Source organism: Cydia amplana, chromosome 13 (assembly GCF_948474715.1).
Source record: "Cydia amplana chromosome 13, ilCydAmpl1.1, whole genome shotgun sequence".
NCBI lineage: Eukaryota > Metazoa > Arthropoda > Insecta > Lepidoptera > Tortricidae > Cydia > Cydia amplana.
This window is the reverse complement of record NC_086081.1, coordinates 1,644,955-1,670,635: the sequence shown is the minus strand read 5'-3', so window position 1 is coordinate 1,670,635 and position 25,681 is coordinate 1,644,955. Positions and strand designations below refer to the sequence as shown.

The following is a 25,681-nucleotide window of genomic DNA, read 5'->3' as shown; positions in this document are numbered from 1 at the left end:
TATAATAATGGTTTCCTGTCATGTCGAGACCCGTTCTTAATTATATTTAATGTAAAATCTGGTAAGTTTTATCTATTCTCAGCGCCTGCTACAAATCAAGCTCTAAATCTGCGAACAGGCAATTATATGACAAGCCTATAGACCAGGGGCGCGTTTCTCAAAAGCTTGAGTAATACAAGCGAATGTCACTATTTGTCAGCTTTTGTTAGAAAGGGACTTCCACTTGTATTATAAGTTACAAGCTTTTGAGAAACGGGCCCCCGTAAGTAATTTCAAACCACACTTTGTCTTTGCAAAGGTCATCCAGAGTTAGCGTTGTCCAACTCTAAATCTGCGAACAGGCAACTTTCTGACGAGCCTATAGACCAGCAAGTAACGGCTCCAGGGCACCCAGGGGAGCAGGAGCCGCCGCGCCCATTACATGACCTTGGCCGGCTCGTGGCTCCCGATCACGCTGACCTCCTTGGCCTCTTCTTCTGGCTTGATCTTGGCCACTGACGCTGAGTTCTTGGACACGGCGAAGTTCATTATGCCCCCTGGAACAAAAGGTTCATTTACACGCTTGTACATTTAAAGATTGATAAAGGTGTTTGGAAGGGCCTGGAGGAGGCCATTGCCCAAAAATGGGTACCTCGCTTATAATGTATGATGTGTAAAACCTAAATGTTAGTGTAATATTTTGTGAGAATAAAGGCTTTATTATTTATTATTACTTATTATAAAGGTGTTTATCTGGAGCATTGCGTTGTATGCGAATGAGACAAAAAGGTTGGAAGCTTTTGAAATGTGGTGTTGGCGGAGGATGGAAAGGATCAGCTGGACTGTAAGGAAGACGAATGAAGAAGTCCTGAGTATGATAGGAGAATTACTACTTACTTACTAAATACAATATGAAATAGGCATGATGGTAGGACACCTGATACGCCGTGACAACTTTTTCCTAATTTCCTGGAAGGCAGGATTGAAAAGACAAAAGAAGAAGGGAAACCTAGAAGTACTTATCTCAACCAAATAAAAAATAATGCGACGTATGGGGAATTTATTTAAAGATTGGCGAATACTCCACCTACAAGAGCGAAGCTGGTACGTTATGTTAATGATGATGATGTATTTAGCTTGCAAAATTTGTGTGTTCGGGTCAAATCTTGCAAGCTAAATTAGACCCACTTCCACATTCGAGAGCTTAAACTTCAAAACATATTTTCCTGATGTAAGTTGGGTGCCGTTTGAAAAAGACTAGTCGTGGTGATTTCTAATGTGTAAGTAAGCGCAGTCAACGCACCGCCCGCACTCTACCTTTGAAGTGGAACACCGCCCCGGCCAGCGCGCCGAGGGTTCCGAACGAGACCAGCATCCACTTGATGACGCCCACGGCTCGCTTCGGCCAGAACAGCTGGTGTTTCAGCATGTTCACGAACGTCTTGTTTAGAGCCAGACCCTGAAAACGGAACATCTTTAAACTAAAGGAATAGGTGGGCCATTTTATTTAAAGTTGACCCCTACACTTTTTTTTTAAATCGGGATTTTTTATGTTATATTCTACTCAGAATCATGAGCTCTTTTGATCCTAATAGGAGAAGATAAGTGTCCCAAAATGACCATACATTTTTCGTTCTTTCCATTCCGTGACCGCCATATAAAGTCTATGAAAAATGGTAATGGAATGGGAAAAAACCTTGGGGCCCTTTTTTTCTCCTATTAGGATAGAAAGAGCTCGTGATTCTGAGTAGAAATAACATGTAAATTCACAAATAAAAAAAAAAACAACGGGTTGCACTCAGGGAGTGCCGGCAGAAGTGAAAACTCAATGACTAGTGCAAAATGCACTATGTATAATTGATGTTAACGCCATCTAGCGTTAGCGTTAATTACTTGAAACCCCTAAGCATATCACTGTTAGTACTAGAGTTATACTAATACCAGTTAGAGCGAAACTCACTAGATGGCATTTAAATCAATTAAGAAAAACTCGATGACATTACATGTAACAGTTTTTCGATCAGGTCACGTGTCCGTCTTACGGTCACGTGACCGTCTTACGGTGTCTCGAGTTTAACATTTTTTCCCCACCTCAAAAAGTGCACAGCGCCGCTAAAGAAGTTTTCACTTCAAAAAAAGTGTAGGGGCCTAATTTAAATAAAATGTCCCAGGTACCTTATTAATTACACACCATTGTCAGCTAAGCTTTTTATCGTTGCTGAGGTTAGGTCTCTCTTCGAGTACGCTAATGTCCCGGTCCTAAGCTATAATCTCATAGTCTAATAAAACATGGTCTTCTCTTCCCAGCGTGACACAAGCCTACGTCACAATAACATTGCCACTTTATATAGCGCTATTGCATATTATCATATAGCGCTATCGCATGATGATGTAGGCTTGTGTCAGTCACGTGGTCGGAAGAGAGTACCAGGCGGAGTATATTATTATACCATGGCTAATCTCATCCAGAAATGTCCTACCGATTGTCGTCCACCCATCGAGTTAACGAACGCCAGGAGCTCCTAACATTTTGGTTTACCTCACTGTTTGGTAAAATCCCTATTAATAATATATTATTTTAGTTAACTGCGATTGTAAATATGTCTGTCTGTCTTCACGTATAAGCAAGTCAAACTTCTATGAAATTATGACGTATAAATAACACTTGCACTGCGTAGGTATGCTATAAACATTGTTGCAGACTTTTCTTGGTCTAACTCTATTTAATTTATAGTAGATGCTCCTAACCTATTTGTTCGGAAACTTGAGAAGAAGCGTCGAAACTAAGAGCAATTAGGTACGAAGTTTTCAAAAGAAACTTACAATGTCACGTCGTACGTTGGCGGTTAAACGGGACGTTGCAAAATAAATTGCTTTACTATTTCGTGATTTTTATTCGGATTCAAGAAACATGAAATATTTGGTTCATGCCAGAAGAGTAGCGATGGGCGAGTCGAGTTATCTGATTCGAATAATTCGAATCAGCCTACAGATGAGTCAATTCGAATCAAAACTATTGGCAATTCGAATCAACTCGACCACTAGCTAACTCGGCGAATGAATCGCCAATTCGCCAACTCGCCGAGCCGAGTCAACGCTATCACACTACTACTAAGGCCATTCAAAAATAAACCTTAATACCGTAGCCCGAAGGCTCTTTTTACAACAACTGCCGCTCGATTCGCCGTCTCAACTCGAGTTGGTACTATGACCATTCAAAAATAAACCTTAATTCCGTGCCCTGAAGGTTCGTTTTACAACAACTGCCGCGTAACTCGCCGTCTCAACTCGCTCCGCGCCTGTGCCTGTGACCTTGTCGCAAACCACGCGAATCGTCGAGTCGAGTCAACTCGATTTTGAATTCGAATCAGCGGCCGAATCAATTCGAATGATTCGAATTGAAAAAAAAAGTGGACTCGTCACATCGCCACAGAAGTGTGCTTACGTGATTTATTTTCCTATTAAGCTTCCAATGTCTAGTTGTCTACCCATCTTTCTGTCAGTAAACTGAATTTATCTCATGGATATTTATTTAGTGATCCCGCCATACAAAAAAATATGTCACATGGTTCATAGGTACACATTTCATAAATTCTTAACTCGTTCGCGTCTCTCCTGTAGACATCGCAAAGTTGGGAGTTTTATGCTGCACTTTTTACAGGCGCGACACATTTATCAGTAGTTACTTGAGACTCAAATAGAAAAACTTGTCGTTAACTTTTATTGCATTATCCACAGAAGTGACCTTTTCCTAAAATGTGCTTGACCCTCATATAAAGTTTTCAGATATAATTTTATTTCATTTTGAACACCGATAAACTAAAGTAAGTAAAATTCAGTAAGACAGCAATTTTGAAATTACGGAATACGGCCACTAAATTATTGGGTAAGAAAGGGCAAGCTAATTTAAAATCACAAAGAAAAGCTTTATACATTGTAAGTCTGATGACACATGTTCATATTCTCAAGATATGAATAGACGTTATTGGCAGTGATTGATATATTGGGTGAACTGTATGCTGTTTTTGTTATAAAGGTTTATTTAATCCGCAATAGCAGAATAAATAATACTTAAATAAGAAATAAATATGGGTGTGTATATGAACTTACTCTATCAAGTTCGGAATGACTCAACTTCTCTCTCCAGAACTCTTCTACCCAGAATAGGGGCGCGTAAGTGTTAGGCATGTTTCTGCAGAACTCCAACTTGAACTTGAACTCTGTCAAGTTTGGAATGACTCAAAACGACTCAAATTACTTCTTCCACCCAGAATAGGGGCGCGTAACTGTTAGGAATGTCTTTAAAGAGCTTAAACTTGAAATTGAACTCACTCTGTCAAGTTCGGAATGACCCAAAACGGATGACTCAACTTACCTCTTCTACCCAGAGCAGGGGCGCGTAAGTGTTAGGGCTCATCGAGACGGTGCGAGAACTCGCGTGCGAGTTTTACTACATTGCGTTATTTGATCGGTCGGCTGAGTTGGTGTAATTTCAATGGTCCGCAATGTAACTAAAATCGCATGCGAGTTCTCGCGCCGTCTAAATGAGGCCTTAGGCATGTCTTTGCAGAGCTTCAACTTGAACTTGAACTCTGTCAAGTTCGGAATCACTCATCTTACCTCTTCTACCCATAACAGGGGCGCGTAGTTAAGCAAGTCTTTGCGGAGCTCTAACTTGAACTTGAACTCTGTCAACTAAGGTACTCAAATTACCTCTCGATCGGATGGGAATGACTCAATTTACCTCTTCTATCCAGAACAAGGGCGCGTAAGTGTTAGGCATGTTTTTGCAGAGATCCAGCTTTTCGGTGTTCAGCAGCAGCATGCTGAACTGCACGCGCTGGCGAGCCACCATTGGCGTCCCGCTTATCTGTATAAACAAAATAAGTGTTGATCGAAAAGTTCATTTCGGAGAGTTTCCAAGGCAGCCCGGAGGACCTATAGAGCAATCTGACACCTGACGCGATCGGTTGGCTGCGTAGCCTCGATGTCGACTTATAATAAGTTATACTGTTAGCATCATTGACATATATATCTCAGGACTGGCTTTACGGGCAATAAGAATGGGGCATGAATGGGGCCAGTACAGCGGTGTGACACCGGTACAATGCGATTGGTTGATGGGTTCGCATCACGCGCGCGATTGGTCGGGACTAATAGTTGCGTTAGACTGCACGATTGGCTCGAAATCGTGAGTGACACCACTGAACTAGTACCATTTTTAGTGTCCGTAAGGTCTTCCCTGAGATATACGGCAATGGTTAGCATATATTGCCATTAATGTTACGCCGTACGTTTAAATAAATAAGTTCATTTCGGTACACGCTTTCATAAGATAACCACGTCTTAAACTCATCAACACAATTATAGTGAGCTCAAACTAAATTGATTGATGGTACTAAAAACTATTAAAGCGCAAACTGGCCCGAACTTGCGTTTTTCGTTTTCGAATTTGAACGGGAACTTGACATAAGATTCTAACTCTTAAAGTGCAAACTGCCCCGAAATTGCGTTTTTCGAGGTCTCTTTTGAAGGCCCCATCGGTTTAGGTTTTTCTCTCACTCTCAAAGGTTAACGGAAGAGAAAGGGTTCGCCATTGTACTGTCTATCCTGTGCCATATATGTGTTTTGAGTTCTGTATAACAAAGAGTTTATACATACATACATATTTTCATAGTTGCATTACATACAAAATTGCATTGTGTTCATAATTTGCATTGTCATGGAATGCTGCAGCTTTACCATTTCGCTAAACGAGTTTGTCTGCCACCGTCATGTCACCGTAATATAATTCCCAGTTAACCCAAATATTCATGAAATCGCGTTAATTAGTGTATTAATTAATGCACACGTTTTAAACTCCAGTATAATTAAATTGCAAAGTATCCTCATTATAAGTTCCACGAAGCTTCCTGAAAGCGGTGTTTCGGTTAGGATCACGTATCGGCTTCTTGGGATTTCACTGGTAAAGTGGATCAGAGAAATCAGTACTTATAGTAGAAATGCTACCAGTCGCTTTTCGGTGAAGGATCATCATCCTATCCTGGCCGGTTTCGGCCATGGCGACTGGGTTTTTACTATCTATTGAGAGCGACGATCGTGAGCTCTCAGGTAGCTGACGTAGCCTATTTTTGCAGTAAATGTACGACCACACTCACCGCAGGTCAGCACCCCTCCGACAAAATTGTAGTTTATGACCGCAGGTGGTCGGGCCTTTAACTCGTCACGCTTCGCGTCGAGTTCCACTCGCCTCTGCTCTTCGAAGGCTTGCACTTTTGTACTCACTGGTGAAGGATAACATCGTGAGGAAACCGGACTAATCCCAATAAGGGCCTAGTTTACTGATGAGGAAATTGATATTCCGATGTATGTACCACTTCTTTTGTTATTTTTTATTTATTTATTTGACATTTAGATTTTATTCTAGAAACATTCTAGACTAGTATTTTTTTATAATTTTTTTTTCATGTTTGACGATCCTTTTGTGAAATTCATAAATTTGTGTTAAATTTGATTTGTATAATAATCGAATATTATTATGGAATAATAACATCAATAAATTGCTCTGATAATTAGCTTAAGATAATATACATATATATTACGATTCATAAGTGCTTGTTGCTAGGCCTACATGAATAAAGTATATTTTGAGTTTGAGTTTACCCTCAGGGTCGGAAGGTCAGATTCATACACACACAGATTCGTTTAAAGTAGTGCCCACGCCAATTCATGGGATAAGTTGCCAAGCGGACCCCGGGCTCCCATGAGCCGTGGCAAAATGCAGGGACAACGCGAGGAAGATGATGGTTATGATAAGTACAAACCGGCTCAAAGTCGATCTGGATGCCATGCTCATTAACGTCAGGATTGAGCCCCTTGCAGTTCTGCACGAGCGAGGGATCGCTGTCCAAGAAGTGCGGCATGGACACGTACATCGGCGCGCCCACGCACTTGGTCACGTCCATGAGGCCCTTCAGAGGGCACTTGTCCGGGGCCTCGCAGAAACAGTTGAGCTCTGGGTCGTTGGCCAAGTCCCCGATGTTGGCGACGTAGCGGTTCGTCTTGATGCCGCGGTACGAGGTCTTCTTTTGGTACCAGGGTTTGAAAGACCTGACAGGGAAAAGTTTCTTATTTGATGGATTGGAAATGATACACAGTTTTGTACTAATTCTATAGTAATTTAAATTGTATTTTTTCCTTATTTTCTCGTTTATGTTATTATGTTAATTATAAGATGTAATTTTTTTTTTAAAAGATGTGTCCCGCCTAGTTTGTTGCCGGTCCCATATTGGGATACCCTCCTCCAATTGAGGGGGGATTTAAATCTTCTCGGGGCAGAGGTGTAGGGTTGCAGCCGGTGTAACTGTATTTGACGTTAATAAGCGCATTGTAATATGCCTACTTGAATAAACTATCTTTTATCTTATCTTTATTTTTAAGCAATATAATTAATTATTTGGACCACATTGGAACTTGACACATCCTATGCCACGTGTCTTATGTTTTGCATTTTTGTCATAAATTTCGGTGTGTTAACGGTTAAGTTTTTTAACAACTGCCAGCCTATTATGGATAGCTTTATCCATCTTTATCCACGTGATAAAATAACTGTCACTGTTTAACACCGTGGGAAAGAAAGTGACGGACACCGTTTTATCACGCTGTCACGTAGACAAGAACGACCATCATATCCGTACTGGTACTTAAGTATATATCCTGAATTTCTTATTGGAGTCTCAAGTTGGTACCTACTGAAAATATGTATCCTGTCTATAAGGACACAGCGTAAAAATTCGCTTTAGATTCCCTTAACTTTACGATGTCTACTTCAAATACTCGAACGGGTTAGGTCATCATCATCATCTCCTAGCCGTTTTCGGCCACAGCGACTGCTTTCTACTGCTGAGAGCGTAAGCATACTATAAAATATCTATGACCCATTTTGAGCAACGGGAACGTTGTGGCTATCTATTAACTTAAAGAGAAGTAACATACCTGCACAGATCCCCAGAAAACGACTGCAACTTGTCGAATTCCGTCAAAAACGGGGGGAAAACCGTGCCATCCGTGCCTCCGTACTCATTGCAATGGTCCCTCCATAGCTCCTGCTTAGCCTTGCCGTCCACTGCGAGTACTTGGCCCACGTCCATGACGTTCTTTTTGCCTCGATTCACGGTTATTACTTTTGGGTCTACCGTGCCGTTACGCTGTAGAAATATAATACTGATTTAAAAAAGTAAAATTAGAAATGCTTAATCGTTTAAAAAACTTTGGTGTGTTAAAATCTGTCTAATCTTGCATTAGATTCATCAGTCCTCATCTCATGACAATCTTTGAAATATGTTTATTAGTTACGAGAAGTCACAAATATACCCACACATCCACTTACAAAACTGCATACATAAAGTGCTCAAATTCCTTTCTGTTTCGCTGTTTGTCAGGTAAGAATGAGGTTGGTCTGATGTGTTGCGTTGAGTTGCACTTTAATATCATAAACAGCGCTACTTGCACCATTCCATTAACCGGGGGTTAACCAGTTAAACCTAGAGTTACCATGGTTACCGGTACCTACAATTAGACACTGGGTTAACGGTTTAACCACTTAAACCCGGGTTAGGGGATGGTGTAAGTGGGCCTAACTGGCCTAAGAGTGTATTAGAGATAAGGATCCTTCCAATTGAGGGGGGATTTAAATCTTCACGAGGCATAAGGTGTAGGGTTGGAGCCGGTGTAGCTTTATTTGACGTTCATAAGCGCATTGTAATATGCCAACTTGAATAAACTATCTTTTATCTTTAAGGCCGTTTTGTGTAAGATTGTTCCCAAATACCTATTTATAAATTGACCATGGTTCACTTACCGAACCAAAAATAGAGAACCTAAACTGGTTATTGGGCTCCAGAATCAAACCTGGAGGCCCTTCCTTCTTCAAAGCCGTGCACACCGCTTTCGGCGCGAACTCCGTCCTCGCGCAGTTGATGGTGAGGCCCCTGAACAGGACGTCCAGGGCCTTGACCCTGAGGAACATGTCCTCAGGGTTGTCGAAGATGCCGTTGAGGGCCTTGTTGATCATGTTAAGCATGGCTGGCTTGTCGCGGTAGACCACTGTTGCCATACCCTGGTAAAAAAAGAGACATATTGCATATTAGCGGGGAGGGAAGAACTAGCGGGCGTGGTTTACGAAGCGCCAGACGCGGCTGCAGTAGGCCCTTAAAGTATAAAACTTTGCCTTTTAACATAACTTTGCCTGCCGCGTCACAGTTCAGTAAAATGAAAATTTCGGTACTTATAGGTACGAAATATCATTTTTTTATATCTACCAGTCGCTTTTCGGTGATGGAAAACATCGTGAGGAAACCGCGGACTAATCCCAACAAGGGCCTAGTTTACCCTATGGGTTGGAAGGTCAGATGGCAGTCGCTTTCGTAAAAACTAGTGCCCACGCCAATTCCTGGGATTAGTTGCCAAGCGGATCCCAGGCTCCCATGAGCTGTGCAAAAAAAATGCCGGGGCAACGCGAGGAAGATGATGATGAACTATTATATAGCACTCGGTTACCTACCACATTATATGATAGTTAAAATAAATATTTTTTTCATACTTTGGAGCAAAACAGGCACATTTTACGGTACCAATAAGGAAGAAGAAGTACTTACCAACATGAATGGATGAGGCATTGTGATGACCTCTTCACCGGTAAGTCCTGGACCCGACTTTTCTGGCTTGAAATAGAACACGTCCACCTTCTTGTAGTTGATCGTGTCTTCTGCGTCGTTCTCTTCTACTTCTACTTTCTCTTTCCATTCCCTGAAGGTTATAGTTTTTTTTAATATGCTATATCTACAAGGTGTTACACCAGCCACTGAAAGTGGGATGGGTACGTGTTGTATAGGTCATACTGAGCAACTTTTACTATGGGACCAACCCCGTAGTCGCGAAAAAAAGTGACTCTCCCATACATTTTGGCTGGCTGATGTGCTGTGATATCTTGTATGGGAGTGTCAATTTTCTTATCGTAATTTCGGGGTTGGTCCCAAAGTAAAAGTTGCTCAGTATAACCTGTACAACGAGTACCCAAACACGTTGTATATCTTAAAATGTGCCTATTGTACTACAGTATAAAACTGTCTAAACCTACCTAGCTAGGGAACCTTGTATGTAGTCATTTGCAATAATATATTACACAAAATACTGCAAAAATATCTGACACGATTTTATTTGTAGAGCCATAAGAGCGTGTCACATATTTTTACGGCCTTCGAAGAGTAACATATTATTATTATTGCAGGTGACTGTACAATGTATGTATATAGTATAATTTATGATCAAAAGCATTAATTAATATCCCATACTCTAGAAACATAGAGCACTAAGGCTTGCATAATTTAATACATACGGGATTACATCTTGCATATTGCTTACAGAATGCATTTACTATTCGCATGCCAGATATCACAATCCACGTATTTAATTGAAATGTTTTAACCTTAAAGCTAAGACCTTAAGGCCTACATTTGGTCAGTTAAAATCTTGGTGGTAGTACTAAATGTTACACAAGAAAGCTGTCTGTCTGTCTAGTTAAATGAAACTTGAAAATCTACTTGAATTTTAATCGGCTTTGGACGGGTTTGGTGCAGCGTAAAATTTCAGTAGACAATAAAATTAATATTATGTACTTAATACCCTAACTTGATTGAATTACTATTTATACTATATCCTTAATATTTATACTACTACATTCGCCGTAGATTTTATATTGAATTTTTACACATTTTAATCAAAAAGATTAAACAAATACTAGATTATATTTGCAAAGATGGGCCATCGTGTAGAGTAATGGTGCCGGATGGCTTATTATGGCGCGGGATGGCGATGGCATGGCCGCGGTGTCAGTTTTTCGTCCGAACATCAAAGGTACCAGGTGAGGTAGGTAGTGGGCCAGCGATCTACACGTGGCTCATTCCATAGTGGGTGCTCTCAACCATCGCATGGCCAATTGGCCATCTCGCTGGTCCAGCGCTGGGCCATCGTGTAGAGGAGCCATAACCATCGCGTGGCCATCCCGGTGATCCAGCGCTGGGCGATCGTGTAGACGAGCCATTACATTACTACACATTTTATTTGAATTCCGCACCGGGTTATCTGTAGGTACATCAGTGGGTTTACCACAAGTTACCAAAGCAGTGAATCGCATTTTAGCTTTACTGCAACACAAAGCTTAGTTATTTCAATTGGTAATTAATTACCAACCAACGTTCAAGTTTAATCACGAATAGCGCATTCTAATTAGTGTTAGCCAAATGCCGATGCATTTTGTATAAGCTTGTTCAATGAACATGTTGGCATCAATTTCACGCTTCGGCGTCCAATATGTAATTAAACGCACCTATATTTAGTCATTGCAAAGTTATACCAGGTGGTAAAGGCTCTCTTGATTGTTCAAAATCTGATAGCAAAGTTGCATTTTGTTCACATGTGAGGCAAAGTAATCTGATGCAAATTTTGAGTTGTTTCCTTATGATGTCTAGTAGAATTGATTTTGAATGATAAATATATTACGGTTAGTATTTTGTTGGCGTTGTGAATTTTTTTGTGATTCACACGGTGGCAAAATTTGTGTAACCTTCTTGCTTTGAAACCCCCTCAACGCATGAGATAGATCAATCATAAGATTCCAATTTTCGAACCACAAAACAAATAACTATTGTTATACAAGGGGGCAAAGTTGTTAGGTAGGTACTTAAACGTTCGTGCTAATATTGATACCCGAGCAAGGGACATATTCCAAAATTGAACCACGAGCGTAGTGAATAGCGCTATCGCACTTAATATATGGAAGAGTGAGCGATAGGACAGAAAGCGTTGCCTTGTCGTAGCGCCAACGATAGTCATCGTGACTAGGTACCCTGATGACGTTCTTTTGACGACCAGGGGCCTATTGCATAACATTTTACAACTCATAATACAAGCGGAAGTCTCTTTCTAATAAAAGGGAATGAAAAGAGGCGTCCGCTTGTATTATGAGTTGTAAAATGTTATGCAATAGGCCCCAGGGGCCCGTTTCTCAAAAGACTTGTAACACAAGTGGAAGTCCCTTTCTAACAAAAGCTGTCATAAAGTGGCATCCGCTTGTATCACAAGTTACAAGCTTTTGAGAAACGGACCCCAGAGTGTACTCAAATTGAGTGTCAAAAATCAAACTAATGGAATACATTAAAATAAGTATTTTACTAAAATAACTCAATCCAACTATGTCTTTGAAGTTATTTTACACACGACATTCATAATTCACAAGAAGCTCGTTCAACGATTCATAGTAAATTGAAGGAGTGTCGTGTAATGATAGTGTTGCCAAACCGTAATAACGGGTTAATTTTGTATTCAAAACACTCTTTTATTGGGCTAAACATAGTCCGGGAAATTATACGGCTAAGGCAAAGGTTCTTCGTATTCCAACACCTGTGTTTGACGCGACGTGGTTTTTAGGGTTCCGTACCCAAAGGGTAAAAACGGGACCCTATTACTAAGACTCCGCTGTCTGTCCGTCCGTCCGTCCGTCCGTCTGTCACCAGGCTGTATCTCACGAACCGTGATAGCTAGACAGTTGAAATTTTCACAGATGATGTATTTCTGTTGCCGCTATAACAACAAATACTAAAAACAGAATAAAATAAAGATTTAAGTGGGGCTCCCATACAACAAACGTGATTTTTGACCGAAGTTAAGCAACGTCAGGCGGGGTCAGTACTTGGATGGGTGACCGTTTTTTTGCTTGTTTTTTGTTGATGGTGCGGAACCCTCCGTGCGCGAGTCCGACTCGCACTTGGCCGGTTTTTTCAGGCTGTTTTGCATGTCAAGGTTGATTATAGGTCTCCGTACTTCAAAGGTGTTTGGTGTTTGTATCGATTTTTAAATTGTTATATTAGTTTTATAAGTATGAATTATAAATAAGTATGAATGTTAAATTAAATTGAAGACGAGCAGCGCTGACAAGGTCTATCTATTAGGTCTAGCTAAAGTCTTTACGTATTCTTTAGATAGTGTATTAAACCACAAACAGATTATTGGATTGGCAGGCAGCTGAAGCAGCACTGTAGTGGGGCCACATAGCTGATCACAGCTGATCAGCTGTTACCCATAAAATAGACATTTTCTCAAAAATGGACGGCAAAGTCGACGTTGCCGGTTAAAAAATAGGTCGCGAAGTGCGTAGTTCATGGTCATTCAAAAAATTAAAAAGTTATACTTGGTCAACCAGATCTTGACAGTAGAAAAAGGCGGCAAATTTGAAAAATGTAGGCGCGAAGGGATCGCGTCCCATAGAAAATTTGAATTTCGCGCCTTTTTTTACTGACAAGATTTGGTTGACCAGCTATAAAAACATTGTAGTCTTGATTTCGGGACTGCAATGTTGCATACAAATTCCATTATTTAACGAGTTCCAAACTTTTTAAAACTTTTAATGGCCATATCAAATGAAGGCATAGGTCCATTAAACAGCCAAACAGATGATCAGCACTTATTATTATAATGTTGGTACCGCGACTATTTAGGTGTCTCAAATATGTTGGCGTATTTTCAGCAGAAAAATACACTTCTTTTTTTTAAAGGCGGCAAGCAAATCTTTTTAATGGTTTTACTTTTTTCTGTGAAAATTAGAAAGTTGCTTCTGTAAAATATTTCTATTTCTTGCACCATGTTTGAGAAAAGCACTATATATGACTCGGCTGGAAGGCTACTTGCTGGCTTCGGATTCAATTAAACGGACTCCCAAGGTCGTCCGTTTAAAACGAATCCTCAGCCTGCAAGTAGCTACTTCCCAACCTCGACAATAATGTACTATTAATTTATAATAATCATTTGCCGCATTCCTTGGATGCATGACGCTCCAATGAACAATAACATTGTAAGTCGATAAATTACGAGAATCAAAATTATTATAAATCCCCCACACTTCATGGCGACCCCGCCAGTCGGGCTGCTCGAGGCGTCCCCAGCTTGGACGCCGCCCACCGCCCAGCCAGCCGGCCAGCCAGCTCTAAGTACAATCTCTAGATACAACCTTACAACCACCTTATTTAAGGCTTTTGCACGCGCTCAATAACGTGCAAATAAAGCAATCTGTAAAATATCACGCCACTTACAATAATGAACGGCCTACACATCGTTGTGGCCAATAATATTTCCCTTCCTCTGTTTGCCGGCCTGTATCATTACCAGCAATGACGGTAATGACTGGTAATTATCCGTGAAATATGGATTTACGAGGGTAGGAACGTTTTGAAGGCGGGGAAATTATTTAATTAGGGCTCTAGATTGTTTCAAATTTTTTATTATGAGTTTTGGGTCATACATTAACCTAGAATTAACAAATTTCCAAATATTTTAAGGGGCCCACTGATTAACAGTCCGCCGTACTGTATCGGCCTGTCAGTTGTTCGGAACTGTCAAATTTTTATTCTAACTAACAGGCCGATACCGTCCGGCGGACTGTTAATCAGTGGGCCCCTTTAGGTGTTTGTTTCATTAAAATTTCGAGGTTCGAGGTTCGAATTTCGAAGTTCGAAAAAGTTCTTATAATTACGATTTGACGTTTGTAAATGTAAACTTATAATAGCAAATTCTTTCTTTGTAATGTTGGTCAACTGAACTCAAATGTTTAGAATATAATGATCCCACGGGGTCAAGTGAGGTCAAGTACTAAGTCGGTGGCAAACAAGTTTACGGCCAGCCTGATGGTAAGCAGTCACCATAGCGTGTGGACGTTTGCAACTCCAGAGGTGATACATATGCAATATGCGCGTTGCCGAGACTATACTCCGCACCATTTGATAAGGTTTCCAATATGTTTCGTTTGGCATTCTATATTCAGCAACCATTTACTTACTAGACTTGCAATTCTACGATTTCTGAGAACATCTCGAAAATATCAACACATAAAAGTGTGCGGTTATTAGGCAATATAATATACAGGGTGATTCAGGAGACGTGAGCAGGATCAATCCTACGCGTACAGTAAGTTATACATAACTGTTTCGTACAGTCACCAGCAAAAATATATGACTGTGGGCAGCCGTGCAAAAATATCTGATACTCCATTGGAGGCATAAGTATATGACGACACTACCTCGGTAAAAATATGTGATGCTTTGTGGCCGGCAAAAACATCGTTACTCTGTATCCGCATAAATATCGGATCGGATCGCTTAAAAATATTTGATTACTCATAAAAATCAAAATTATGTGATTAATCTCATCTGGCATAAATATCTCTCCAATGTGAATGCAAATACATCGGATGGCAAACGGACCGCCTATATATCTGACACGAAATTATGAAATATGTCATCAATCGGCAAAAACGAACCATACCAGCCAGCCTATTATGGATAGCTTTATCCATCTTTATCCACGTGATAAAATAACTGTCACTGTTTAACACCGTGGGAAAGAAAGTGACGGACACCGTTTTATCACGCTGTCACGTAGACAAGAACGACCATCATATCCGTACTGGATAGCATAGAGCCTTACATTGTTTGAAGTGATTTGACAATTCACGAAAAGAGTGCAGACTTGTCATTGCATATGTCTGTCTCACATATTTCATTTGCAATTTTAAATTGTGACATAATTCAGGTAGACTTTTTATAGACAATGTGTAATAAACCTCCTTCTTACATAAAAAAGAATGATGAAGAGGTCAACCTGTGAGACTGACAAGGACAAACAATAATAGCGCTTTCGCTGCTACTCCTACTGAAAGATACATAAGACTATCCCGTTTTGTCATTTCCCCTACCCCTCATGCCAGATCCAGTTATATACTAGATTCATGATTGCAATACGTTACAATTCAAAATTATATCCAGTTTATTCCGTCAAATCGATGATAGAATATAATGTGAGACAGACATATACAATGACAAGTCGGCACTCTTTTCGTGAATTGTCAAATCACTTTATACAATTTACGGCTCTATACCAAACATGTATGGTTCGTTTTTAAAGGTCGATAACATATTTGTGATTTTCCAACGTATCAGATAAATAGGCGGTCTGTCGTCCATCCGATGTATTTGCATTTACAGTGGAGATATATTTATTCCAGATGAGAGTAATCACATAATTTTGAATTTTATGAGTAATCAAATATTTTTAAGCGACCCGATCCGATATTTATGCGGATACGGACTAACGATATTTTTGCTGGTCACAAAGGATCACATATTTTTACCGAGGTAGTGTCGTCATATACTTATGCCTCCAATGGAGCATCAGATATTTTTGCACGGCTGCCCATAGTCATTTATTTATGCTGGTGACTGTACCAGTATTTGTGAGATTAACTTTAATTTATTTTATACTGTTTAAAAAAAAAAGTTTTAATTTATTTACGACATTTATGGTCACCCTCTTTGTTTTATCCATAGAATTAGAATAGACAAGAACAACTGTCAATCTTCAAAAGTGCGACCTAAAATGAAATGCAAGTGTGTGCGTAACTTGTCTATGTGAGATCAAAAATAGTGATGTCATGTTATAACATATTAATAATCTGTCGGTGTTTGATTGCTTTATCGACTACTTTTTCAAATGTGTTATTTTAAACGTTAAAATTCTACGACAATATGATGTATAAAATAACACCAGACTGCGTGTGCTATCAAAATCGTTACAGCCTTATCTTAGTCTAACTCTGTGTTGGAAAGTGAAGTTTAAATTTACTGCTAAACATCTGCACCTTCAAAAAGGTATAGCAATCATTATTTGAAGTCGGTTATAAAGGTTAATATCTTAATTGGGAGAATCAACTTTTTCTTGTCACTCGTTGCCATGGTTACGTTCCCCTGGGTCACTCTTTAAAACCTGATTTTTAGGCATTTAAATTCTCCAAACACGCTTTATTGTGAAACTTATAAACCCTTTCCATTGAGGGTCGTCTACCAAGCGTGTCAGAAGAAGGTGGTGGACAATGTCTTTTAATCTAACAAACTATGCTACTATTGTCTCTTGGGTGACCGGACAGAATAACAACAAGAAATAGTTGATCCACCCAATTATGCCTTGTGAAGAAATGATTACATAGGTAGCTATTAATATACCGACAAGTTATCGATACTGTCATCTGAACATTTTGTCAAGCCCTAGCGTAAAGTAACAGTTTATGTTTTTACACAAAATATTTTAAATTATTGAGTAATATGATAAAATATTAGCACACAAAGGAAGAAAAACTTATAATCAACTGTATAAACCGGCTTCTTACACTTTTTATTTTATTTAATTTGACAAAATATCGTTAAGAAAATTTCGTTAGGAATATCATTATTCCTCTGAAATGAATATTTGCTAGGTTTATTTGGCCCCGTGACACTGAAATCCGGTACACTACAAGACACTATCTTCATTGTATTAGTTTATCAAATAGTTTTCTTCCGAATTTGTGTATATTTTTCAAATTGAAAATTACGGTGATACGCTCTTGGCCGTCCGCGGCCGTCGTCAAACTCAAAAATGGTCACGTTTTCTCATTTGTAGTCTGACTCTTTCGCACTCATGCGATGTTCATATACGTGATGGCTTTCCTTTCGCACACTTCAGCTGTCTGTCAAGCGCGAGCGCGACAATGACAGGTCTGTGGTTTTATCCATAACAAGTGCCAAATTGAATGTCATCGGAGTCTGGTTACTTTTGAAAAATCGCATCTCACTCAAGTGTGACATTTTATTTTCTTCATACTCAAAGTGCTGTCATAACGGTTAAAATAGTAGTTTATGCAACAGTGATATAATAAGGGTTCTTAAAATTCAAGGGTCGAAGTTACAAAACGAGACGTAGTCGAGTTTTGTAAAAAAAGACCCGAGAATTTTAAGAACCAATTATGAGCTGTTGCATACATTACTTTTTCTATGACAGCTGCAGCAAAAAAAAAAAAAAAAAAAAAAAAAAAAAAAAAAAAAAAAAAAAAGTTATTATTTAAAAAAAGAGATTATTAAAAAAAAAGAGTTATTATTAAAAAAAAGAGTTATTATTAAAAAAAAAGAGTTATTATTAAAAAAAAAAGAGTTATTATAAAAAAAAAGAGTTATTATTTAAAAAAAATTGAGTTATTATTTAAAAAAAAAAGAGTTATTATTGTAAATGAAAACATACCTCTTTCAATCAAGATGATCGGAACTTGTATCTTTAAAAAAAAATAAAGCAGTTGTATTATACTCATAAGATGACTGCTAGCAGTCATCTTATGAGCCTATAGACAAAGCATTCAAATGACATTGCTTTAGATATCACTGTCAGTCATTTAATTGACACATTTAAGTGCTGGAGTAGAAAAAGGTTTTATCATTGTTAATTAAATGTTGTAGGGTATCCAATTGTAGATAATTAAATTTGTCCTTACCAAAAAGTATAACAACAGAAAAAAAGCGTGATTGTTTTACTTAAATATTATGGTGAACGATTCTTTTACATTTACCTAAAACACTAGCATGTGACGTCACAATCAAATTACCATGAGTTTTAAAATAATAATCTTCTGGTGCTGTATTTCAAGCATGATGGTGAAAATAATTTATTTTAAATACAGTCAAATATCAGTCAAATATCCTACTCTATAATACGTACTCAAAGTAATAGGGCCCGACTTCCTGCACGATGGGTATAGCTCCCTTCTGGACCTCTGCCACGTTGGTGTAGTTAAAAAGGTACACCTTGAAGTCGAGGGCGAAGGGAATCTTCTGCCACATCTGTCGCACGTCCGTCTTCGCTGTCAGAGCCATTTCCTGAAAAAAAAACACGATTTTAATAGAAGAAAGAAGAAAAAAAAAATACATTTATTTAACGCCACAACATTATTACATATAGAAAAGAAGACATACAGACATAAAGAAAACATTGGACGCTAGAATAGGACCCACTCAGCATAATGCCGCGGTAATCCGTGGCGCTGGATTTCAGTGAGGACCTGACTTATAAGTTTTGTATAGGTAAGTAGTTCTTGGTTCAGAAATCGGTGACATTAGTCGCAAGTGTTGAAACGAAAGGGAAGTCGTTTCCAGTCGGCCTACGCCCGCTGGGTCGTGACGGGCGATGACTGTAAGCGTGCCCGCCCTAACATTTACTTTGCATACGATGCGTAAAACCGATTTTAAGCGTTTACCTTCTTGTGTAGTAATCACAATAATATAAATTATTATTTTTTTAAACCAGTTGGTGGTTTCACCCATCCATTCTCCCATATAGAAACTACTGGGCATAAAATTATGAAAAATATACAGAAAATAGTTCACTTATAGATTACAGGAAAACCTATTAGAAGCTTATGATTAAGCGTGAGTCGGAGTTCAGGAAAAAATATTTTAATAAATTGTGTGATGCATGGAACCCTTGGGATGTGAATCGAATTCGCACTTTGCTAATAGTTTCTTAAAGTTAGTCATCAGATATATCAAACTATCTGAACAGAACCTTTAGTATCAAGACGTTACGTTAAAGTACATGTTCAGATATTTTTGAAGACATTTTCCTCTCCAATATATCTGATGGCGACTGTACCATGAACGAAGCGTACCTTTTTGAGTTGTGACTTGAGTATGGCAGGGAATATGACCCAACCGAACAGAATACCAAAGATAGCGGCGCCCGCCGACCCGGCGGCTATCTTCAGGTGCTTTGGCAGCTGCATTCCTCACTGCGAACAACAACTTCTTTTTTACATTTTTTACTTTTTTACCTACTGCCCTGGATACATTCGCGTTCGCCTCGGCCGACATTTACATGTGATCTATACGGCTACCATCAGTTTGGCACTGACATAAACGCCGTCGAGAACGTAATTTACTTTCTATACATCTCGCTCGTACTCGCATATTAGTGCAAACGAGATGTATAGAAAGTAAATTACGTTTTAGATAGCGTAAATGTCAGTTTTGACGCTGTGAGGTGTGTATACTATTTTTCTGTTCGATTCGACGGAGCCGGGAATCGGGCACTTCGTTTAGCACAGTTGACGCTTTCCGACCAAAAAACTATAAAAATGTCTTCCCATACGAAAAAAATCCGTTGCATAATTCTCATTGAATGTTGATCAATTTGGCATACAGTTAACCATGGCCAAGTGGTTCAGTCACCTGTCCGGTAAACAGAGGACGCTGGAGACAACATGCCAATCGCTAACGCTTCGTAGCGAAAGAAACGCAACTGTCACTGTCACACTAATAAGGAAGAGTGATAGAGAGACACAAAGACAGCTATGGTGACAAATGATAAAGGGCCGGCCATCTTAGCCCTACAATGCTGGCGGCGTTACCTCTGCACCGCTACAATCAACCTCTGCGCCAAGAAGGAGCCCGCTCTGTGGTCCCAAGAGACACCTATAGGTCACCACCGTCCCGACACTTTTTTAATAAATTTACCTCCTTTGAAGAGCAGAGGCGAGTGGAACCTGACGCGAAGCGTAACGAGTTAAAGGCCCGACCACCTGCGGTCATCAACTACAATTTTGTCGGAGGGGTGCTGACCTGCAGTGAATGTGGCCGTACATTTACTGCCAAAATCGGTTATGTCAGTTACCTGAGAGCTCACGAACGTCGCTCTCAATAATCAGAGCTATATGCAGTCGCCGTGGTCGAAACTGGTCAGAGCGGTATGATGAAAGTTACCTCTGTTACTTGATTTAATGAAGATGACGCATATTACAAGTTCATTGCTGATTACCTACTCCCTATCATCACGTAAGTATCAAGGGCCCGGTAATGGCACAACCTTCGCCAATTGGTGATTGAGCGATTACGCGAATCGATAGCTAGATTTGCAAGCCGTCGGTTCTCAGGAATTCAAAGTCGTGTATAAAAGGTGCATTTTATTATAATTCTTATTCCTCGTACGATCGGTTATTATCTAGTCTATTGCGCTAACGATACAATAAGTTTTTGGCAAAAAAAATATTTTTGGTACAAGCTTTTATTGCTGACTGCACTTTTCTCTCCACAGACAACTAATACTCATCGAGACAATTCTAAAAACCCCAAGCACAATTGCCTTGTTTTATCACAGAGTCCTATGGCCACCTCCTGTCTCCATCATCAGATCAGCTCGATGGAACCATAATTGTCACCCGACTTATATATGTACAGTCAGCAGCAGTAGCTAAGCGGGCCAGGTGTTCAAAATGATCTTGACGTGACTTTATTGTTAAGAGAATCAACTTCTGCTGCTGATGCTGACTTTCAAATTGCAACTTTATTGGAAACCGGGAAGTGGGTCAAATTTTATTTGCAAGATTTGATTAACGACAGACACACAGACATACAGAATACAGACAACGGACAGGTGAAACTAAGTAAAACTTGTAATTTTCTGATCACGAAATAATAAATAATAAATAGCATGCAACAAAAGGAAGTTAAAGAAGCAACGGTAAATTTACTGTCCCGTAATTTTCTTGTTTTTACGTAATTTTAGGGTTCTGTATCTACAAAATTAGTAGCCTTACAGCAAAATTTGCCACTCAATAACAGCATAAATTTGCTTTGCCCGAAGGTTGACTGGTAGAGAATGCCTTGTGGCAGTTAAGGAGGAGTTTTGGCCGAAGGGTGTCAAGTTTCGGCAGTTTCACGGCCGGTTCCCTGACACTGCGGGGTTGCGTAATGCATCGCAATCATAATGTGTTTTTTAGTGTTTAGTTATATTTTTATAATATGTGTGCTAGTTTTTAAGGTATTTATGTATGGGCCACTAGTTGCCTGAAATAAAAGATTTCATTTCATTTCATTTCATTTTCATTTTCATTAAGTCCGCCTTTTGTACGTTTGTATTTTCTTTTGTGCAATAAAGATTAAATATAAAATATAGCGTGTGATAGAGGCAGCACGCCCACCCGTGCGTTAGACAGAGATGACACGTCGGCTGGGCGTCTTTCCTGGGCGCATGCGCGGCCATGTTTTGTATCGCGTGATCGCTGAGGGCGCTGCGCGCGAGTTAGTTCGGTAGCCGAGATCTTGGTGTACAAACGTATGCGCGTATCTGACCCTACGACCGATCATAGTTTTGTTCAATTGTAATAATTTTAGTATTTTTAAAGTATAGTGGACTGTTGTGTATCGTAAACCGTGTCTTAAGTTTAATAAACTGTTTAACTTCAGTGCCGGTTATTCTTATTATACCTACACCCGCTATATTCTGGCCGCCCAACGTTTTTGGGTCTGGAATGTTCGATCGCGCGTTTACCAAGAGTACCTACCGGCCGTGACTTGTCTCGAAAATGCCTCAAACACGTCGGCGTCGTGGTGGTAGACTCTCGTTGGGGAGCAACGAGTCTGTCAACGAGAACATCACGATGAACCAGGAAGCCCTAACGACGATGTTGACCACCTTGCAACAATCTCAGAACGAGTTTTGTCAGCAACTGCTTCGCGAGGTGAGGTCTTCAACTCCGTCACAGGCTGACGCCACGGCTGCTGCCATCGCTGCGGCTGCTACATTCGCTTCAGTTAATGGTAACTTCGCACAATGTACGGCTCGTTACAGCGGCAGCAAAGAAGAGCATCTAGAAAGCTTCATTGATAACATTGAAAGTTACAAGTCGTGCATGCATATTACGGACGAAAATGCTGTTCGCGGTTTGTCGCTACTGCTTACTAAGGATGCAGGAGTTTGGTGGCAAGGTGTAAAATCACAAGTAAGGACGTGGGAAGATGCGCTCGATAAGCTGCGAAGTGCTTTCGGCGAGCGACGCCCTCCTTTTGTAATATACACAGAGCTTTTCTCTTTGGTTCAAGGTGAACAAAATACGGAGATATTTGTTTCTAAAGCCAGAGCATTGTTAGCTAAGTTGCCACCAGAAGACCTTAGCGAGCGAGTCCAAATAGATATGGTATTCGGGCTCTTAGACCGCCGCATACGAAAAAGGTTAAAAAGAGAAAAGATAGATACGTTTGATACTTTGTTGAAACATTGTCAAAGTATTGAAGATTCACGCAAAGAGAATCATGTACCCGTTGCAGCAAAGAAGTCGAGCGATCGTCAAAGTACTACGGCAGCGAGCATTTCGCTAGCTACGCAACGCGCCGCCGACGAGGCCAACGGCGCCAACGCTTCAACGTCGCGTGCGTCGTCGCCGGGTTCTTCCGATCAAGTTGACGCCAAACCACGTCGTTTGTTTTGCGTTTACTGTCGTCGCGGCGGGCACAGTAAAGACAATTGTGAAAGGTTAAATAAAGGTGAAAAAAGTGATAAGTGCGTAGAAAATAAAGTCGTTGAGAAAGTTACGTGTTACGGTTGCGGTGCCCCTGATGTTATTCGGTCTAAGTGTCCTAATTGTAACTCTAAATCGGGGCTGTCGTTTTATTCGCTCGACGTAGTATCCTGTGACGTCGACGGCGCCGCCAACCCGCGTGAGGGCGGGTCGAGCGGACACGACTCGTCGCAACCTGCATCACCGCCGCCTGACGCCGTGACGGCGCAGGTACGGGGCGGCGAAACTTCCGGCGTACGGCTCTGCGAAAGTCCTGCGCGTGCTCGCGAGTGTTTGCGAGAACGCGATACTTACGCCGCCGGTCACGGGGCAGCGGCGGCGCCTGCGCCAGGGACAAGCGCCGCGCCGACCGCTAACCCCTCGCCTGCGCACTGTGGAGGAGGTAACCCTACGCATGCCGTGGGTGATTTTAGTTACGTACAAGCTTTATTTTGTAATGATGAAAGTCAAAATGTGTCTTGTAGTAATGTTAGTCAAACTTTATTTTGTAATGAAAATCAAGTTTGTGGTGATAATGTTAATGTTTGTCAGGTCAGTGTCAAGGCTTCTCCCCGTCCTATTATGATTATAAATATTCTTGGGGCGAGTGGCTCAGCACTTGTTGATCCTGCGGCTAAGGCTAGTGTTGCCGGTCACACGTTATACGCTTTCCTGCGAAGTAAAGGACACCCGTTAGTGTCGTCAACAATGAGTGTTAGGTTGGCAGACGGTGTTAGTAGGGATATGACTGTACTCACCGCGGAGGTGGAGGTGACACTGAAACACAAGACAAGAAAAACTAGTTTTGTGATTTTTCCTGATGCCGTTAGTAACGAGTCTCTCATAGGAATAGATTTCCTTAAGGATTTCGGTTTAATCGTTGATTTTCGCGACGATCTTTGGTATTTCGCTGAGAATAGTAAACAAAAGTATGGGTTACAGTTTGAAAGCGTGTCATCTCCAGCTCTGTGTATTGCTGCTTTAGAGGTACTTCGGGAGGACGAAGCCACTTTGTTCGGCGCGCAACAACACGAGTTGCTTGCCCAGTTGCCCCCTGAAAACAAGGACCTGTTTGAGCCAGGGGGAGGGCTAACTTTTTATCCAGAGAACAGGATCGACGCGGGCGACCGTGCGCTTATCGCGGTGCCGCCTTGTCGCGTCACGCCTGCCAAGAAGGAGGTCATGCAAGCGGAAGTAGAGAAGTTGCTGGCGGATGTCATAAAGGTTAGTTATGATTTGAGAGCCGTCCTCGACAAGGAAAACATTGTTCCTCAGGTTACGCCATATCTTCGCTCGCTTATTAGTTCCCTGTCAGCGGTACGAGATCGGGTAGAAGCTCAGCAAGACAGGCGTAAGGAACTCGCTCACAAGTCTCGTCAGCCAGGTGACGTATTTGACTTCGGGGACAGTGTCCTCATTAAGTCACGTGTTCTTAGCAATGCAGCAAAGAACGTCTCGGCCAAGTGTGTGCCGGAAAAGGATGGTCCTTACCAGGTTGTTAAGAAGGTTAGTCCTACAACTTATCTGGTCGTTGATCCTATCTCACCCGGTGAGGTTCTGGGCAAGTATCACTCCTCTCCGCTCGTTCGTTTTAATGGTAAAGGTAATGTGCTTCCTTCTCCCGTAGTGCCTAAACGAAATAGAGGTCGTCCACGTAACCGAGACCAGGGTGTTGTGCGAGTCCATGGACGTGGGCGTCTTCATGAACTCGAGGGGGAGTCTATAGCGTGTGATAGAGGCAGCACGCCCACCCGTGCGTTAGACAGAGATGACACGTCGGCTGGGCGTCTTTCCTGGGCGCATGCGCGGCCATGTTTTGTATCGCGTGATCGCTGAGGGCGCTGCGCGCGAGTTAGTTCGGTAGCCGAGATCTTGGTGTACAAACGTATGCGCGTATCTGACCCTACGACCGATCATAGTTTTGTTCAATTGTAATAATTTTAGTATTTTTAAAGTATAGTGGACTGTTGTGTATCGTAAACCGTGTCTTAAGTTTAATAAACTGTTTAACTTCAGTGCCGGTTATTCTTATTATACCTACACCTGCTATAAAAATTAATTAAATTGTAAGGTCTGCACTGTCACGGAATTGTAATAAAATCGGAATTCATTTCTTGACAATACGATAAATAAATGAATAAGTATTACACGTGGTGGGGCAACAAGACAAAAAACTTGTATAAGTGTATTTCTTTTAGAAGTACACCAAGTGATCCGTCTCATATAAATAAAAGGAAGGCGCGTATAACAAATCATCATTATATTACCATACCATTATTTTACCATTATTTATACTTAAGGTAGGTTATTTGATGAGTAAACTTGTCATGACAATGTTGAAAAACACAAGACAAAGGGTAATACAACATCTACGAAATATAGGCTTCTAAAGCTTATATAGGCTAATATTAGGCTTATAATGATTTGTAATAAAATTTTAAAATCGTCTGTAGAAGTTTTCCACTT

At 40.6% G+C, this 25,681-nt stretch overlaps 1 protein-coding gene across 1 annotated transcript in view; it reads right to left on the bottom strand.

The window, feature by feature from the left end:
• Positions 1-369: 369 nt before the first annotated feature.
• Positions 370-25,681, bottom strand: part of LOC134653683 (uncharacterized) — a 56,371-nt gene continuing 31,059 nt past the window's right edge. The window contains exons 17-25 of the mRNA XM_063509075.1: positions 19,553-19,670; positions 18,607-18,764; positions 9,636-9,786; positions 8,840-9,097; positions 7,975-8,186; positions 6,804-7,089; positions 4,724-4,849; positions 1,297-1,438; positions 370-536 (exon numbers count right to left, since the gene is read on the bottom strand). Of these exons, the coding sequence (XP_063365145.1) occupies positions 418-536; positions 1,297-1,438; positions 4,724-4,849; positions 6,804-7,089; positions 7,975-8,186; positions 8,840-9,097; positions 9,636-9,786; positions 18,607-18,764; positions 19,553-19,670 (1,570 nt within the window). The 3' untranslated portion in view covers positions 370-417. The remainder of the gene's footprint in view (positions 537-1,296; positions 1,439-4,723; positions 4,850-6,803; positions 7,090-7,974; positions 8,187-8,839; positions 9,098-9,635; positions 9,787-18,606; positions 18,765-19,552; positions 19,671-25,681) is intronic.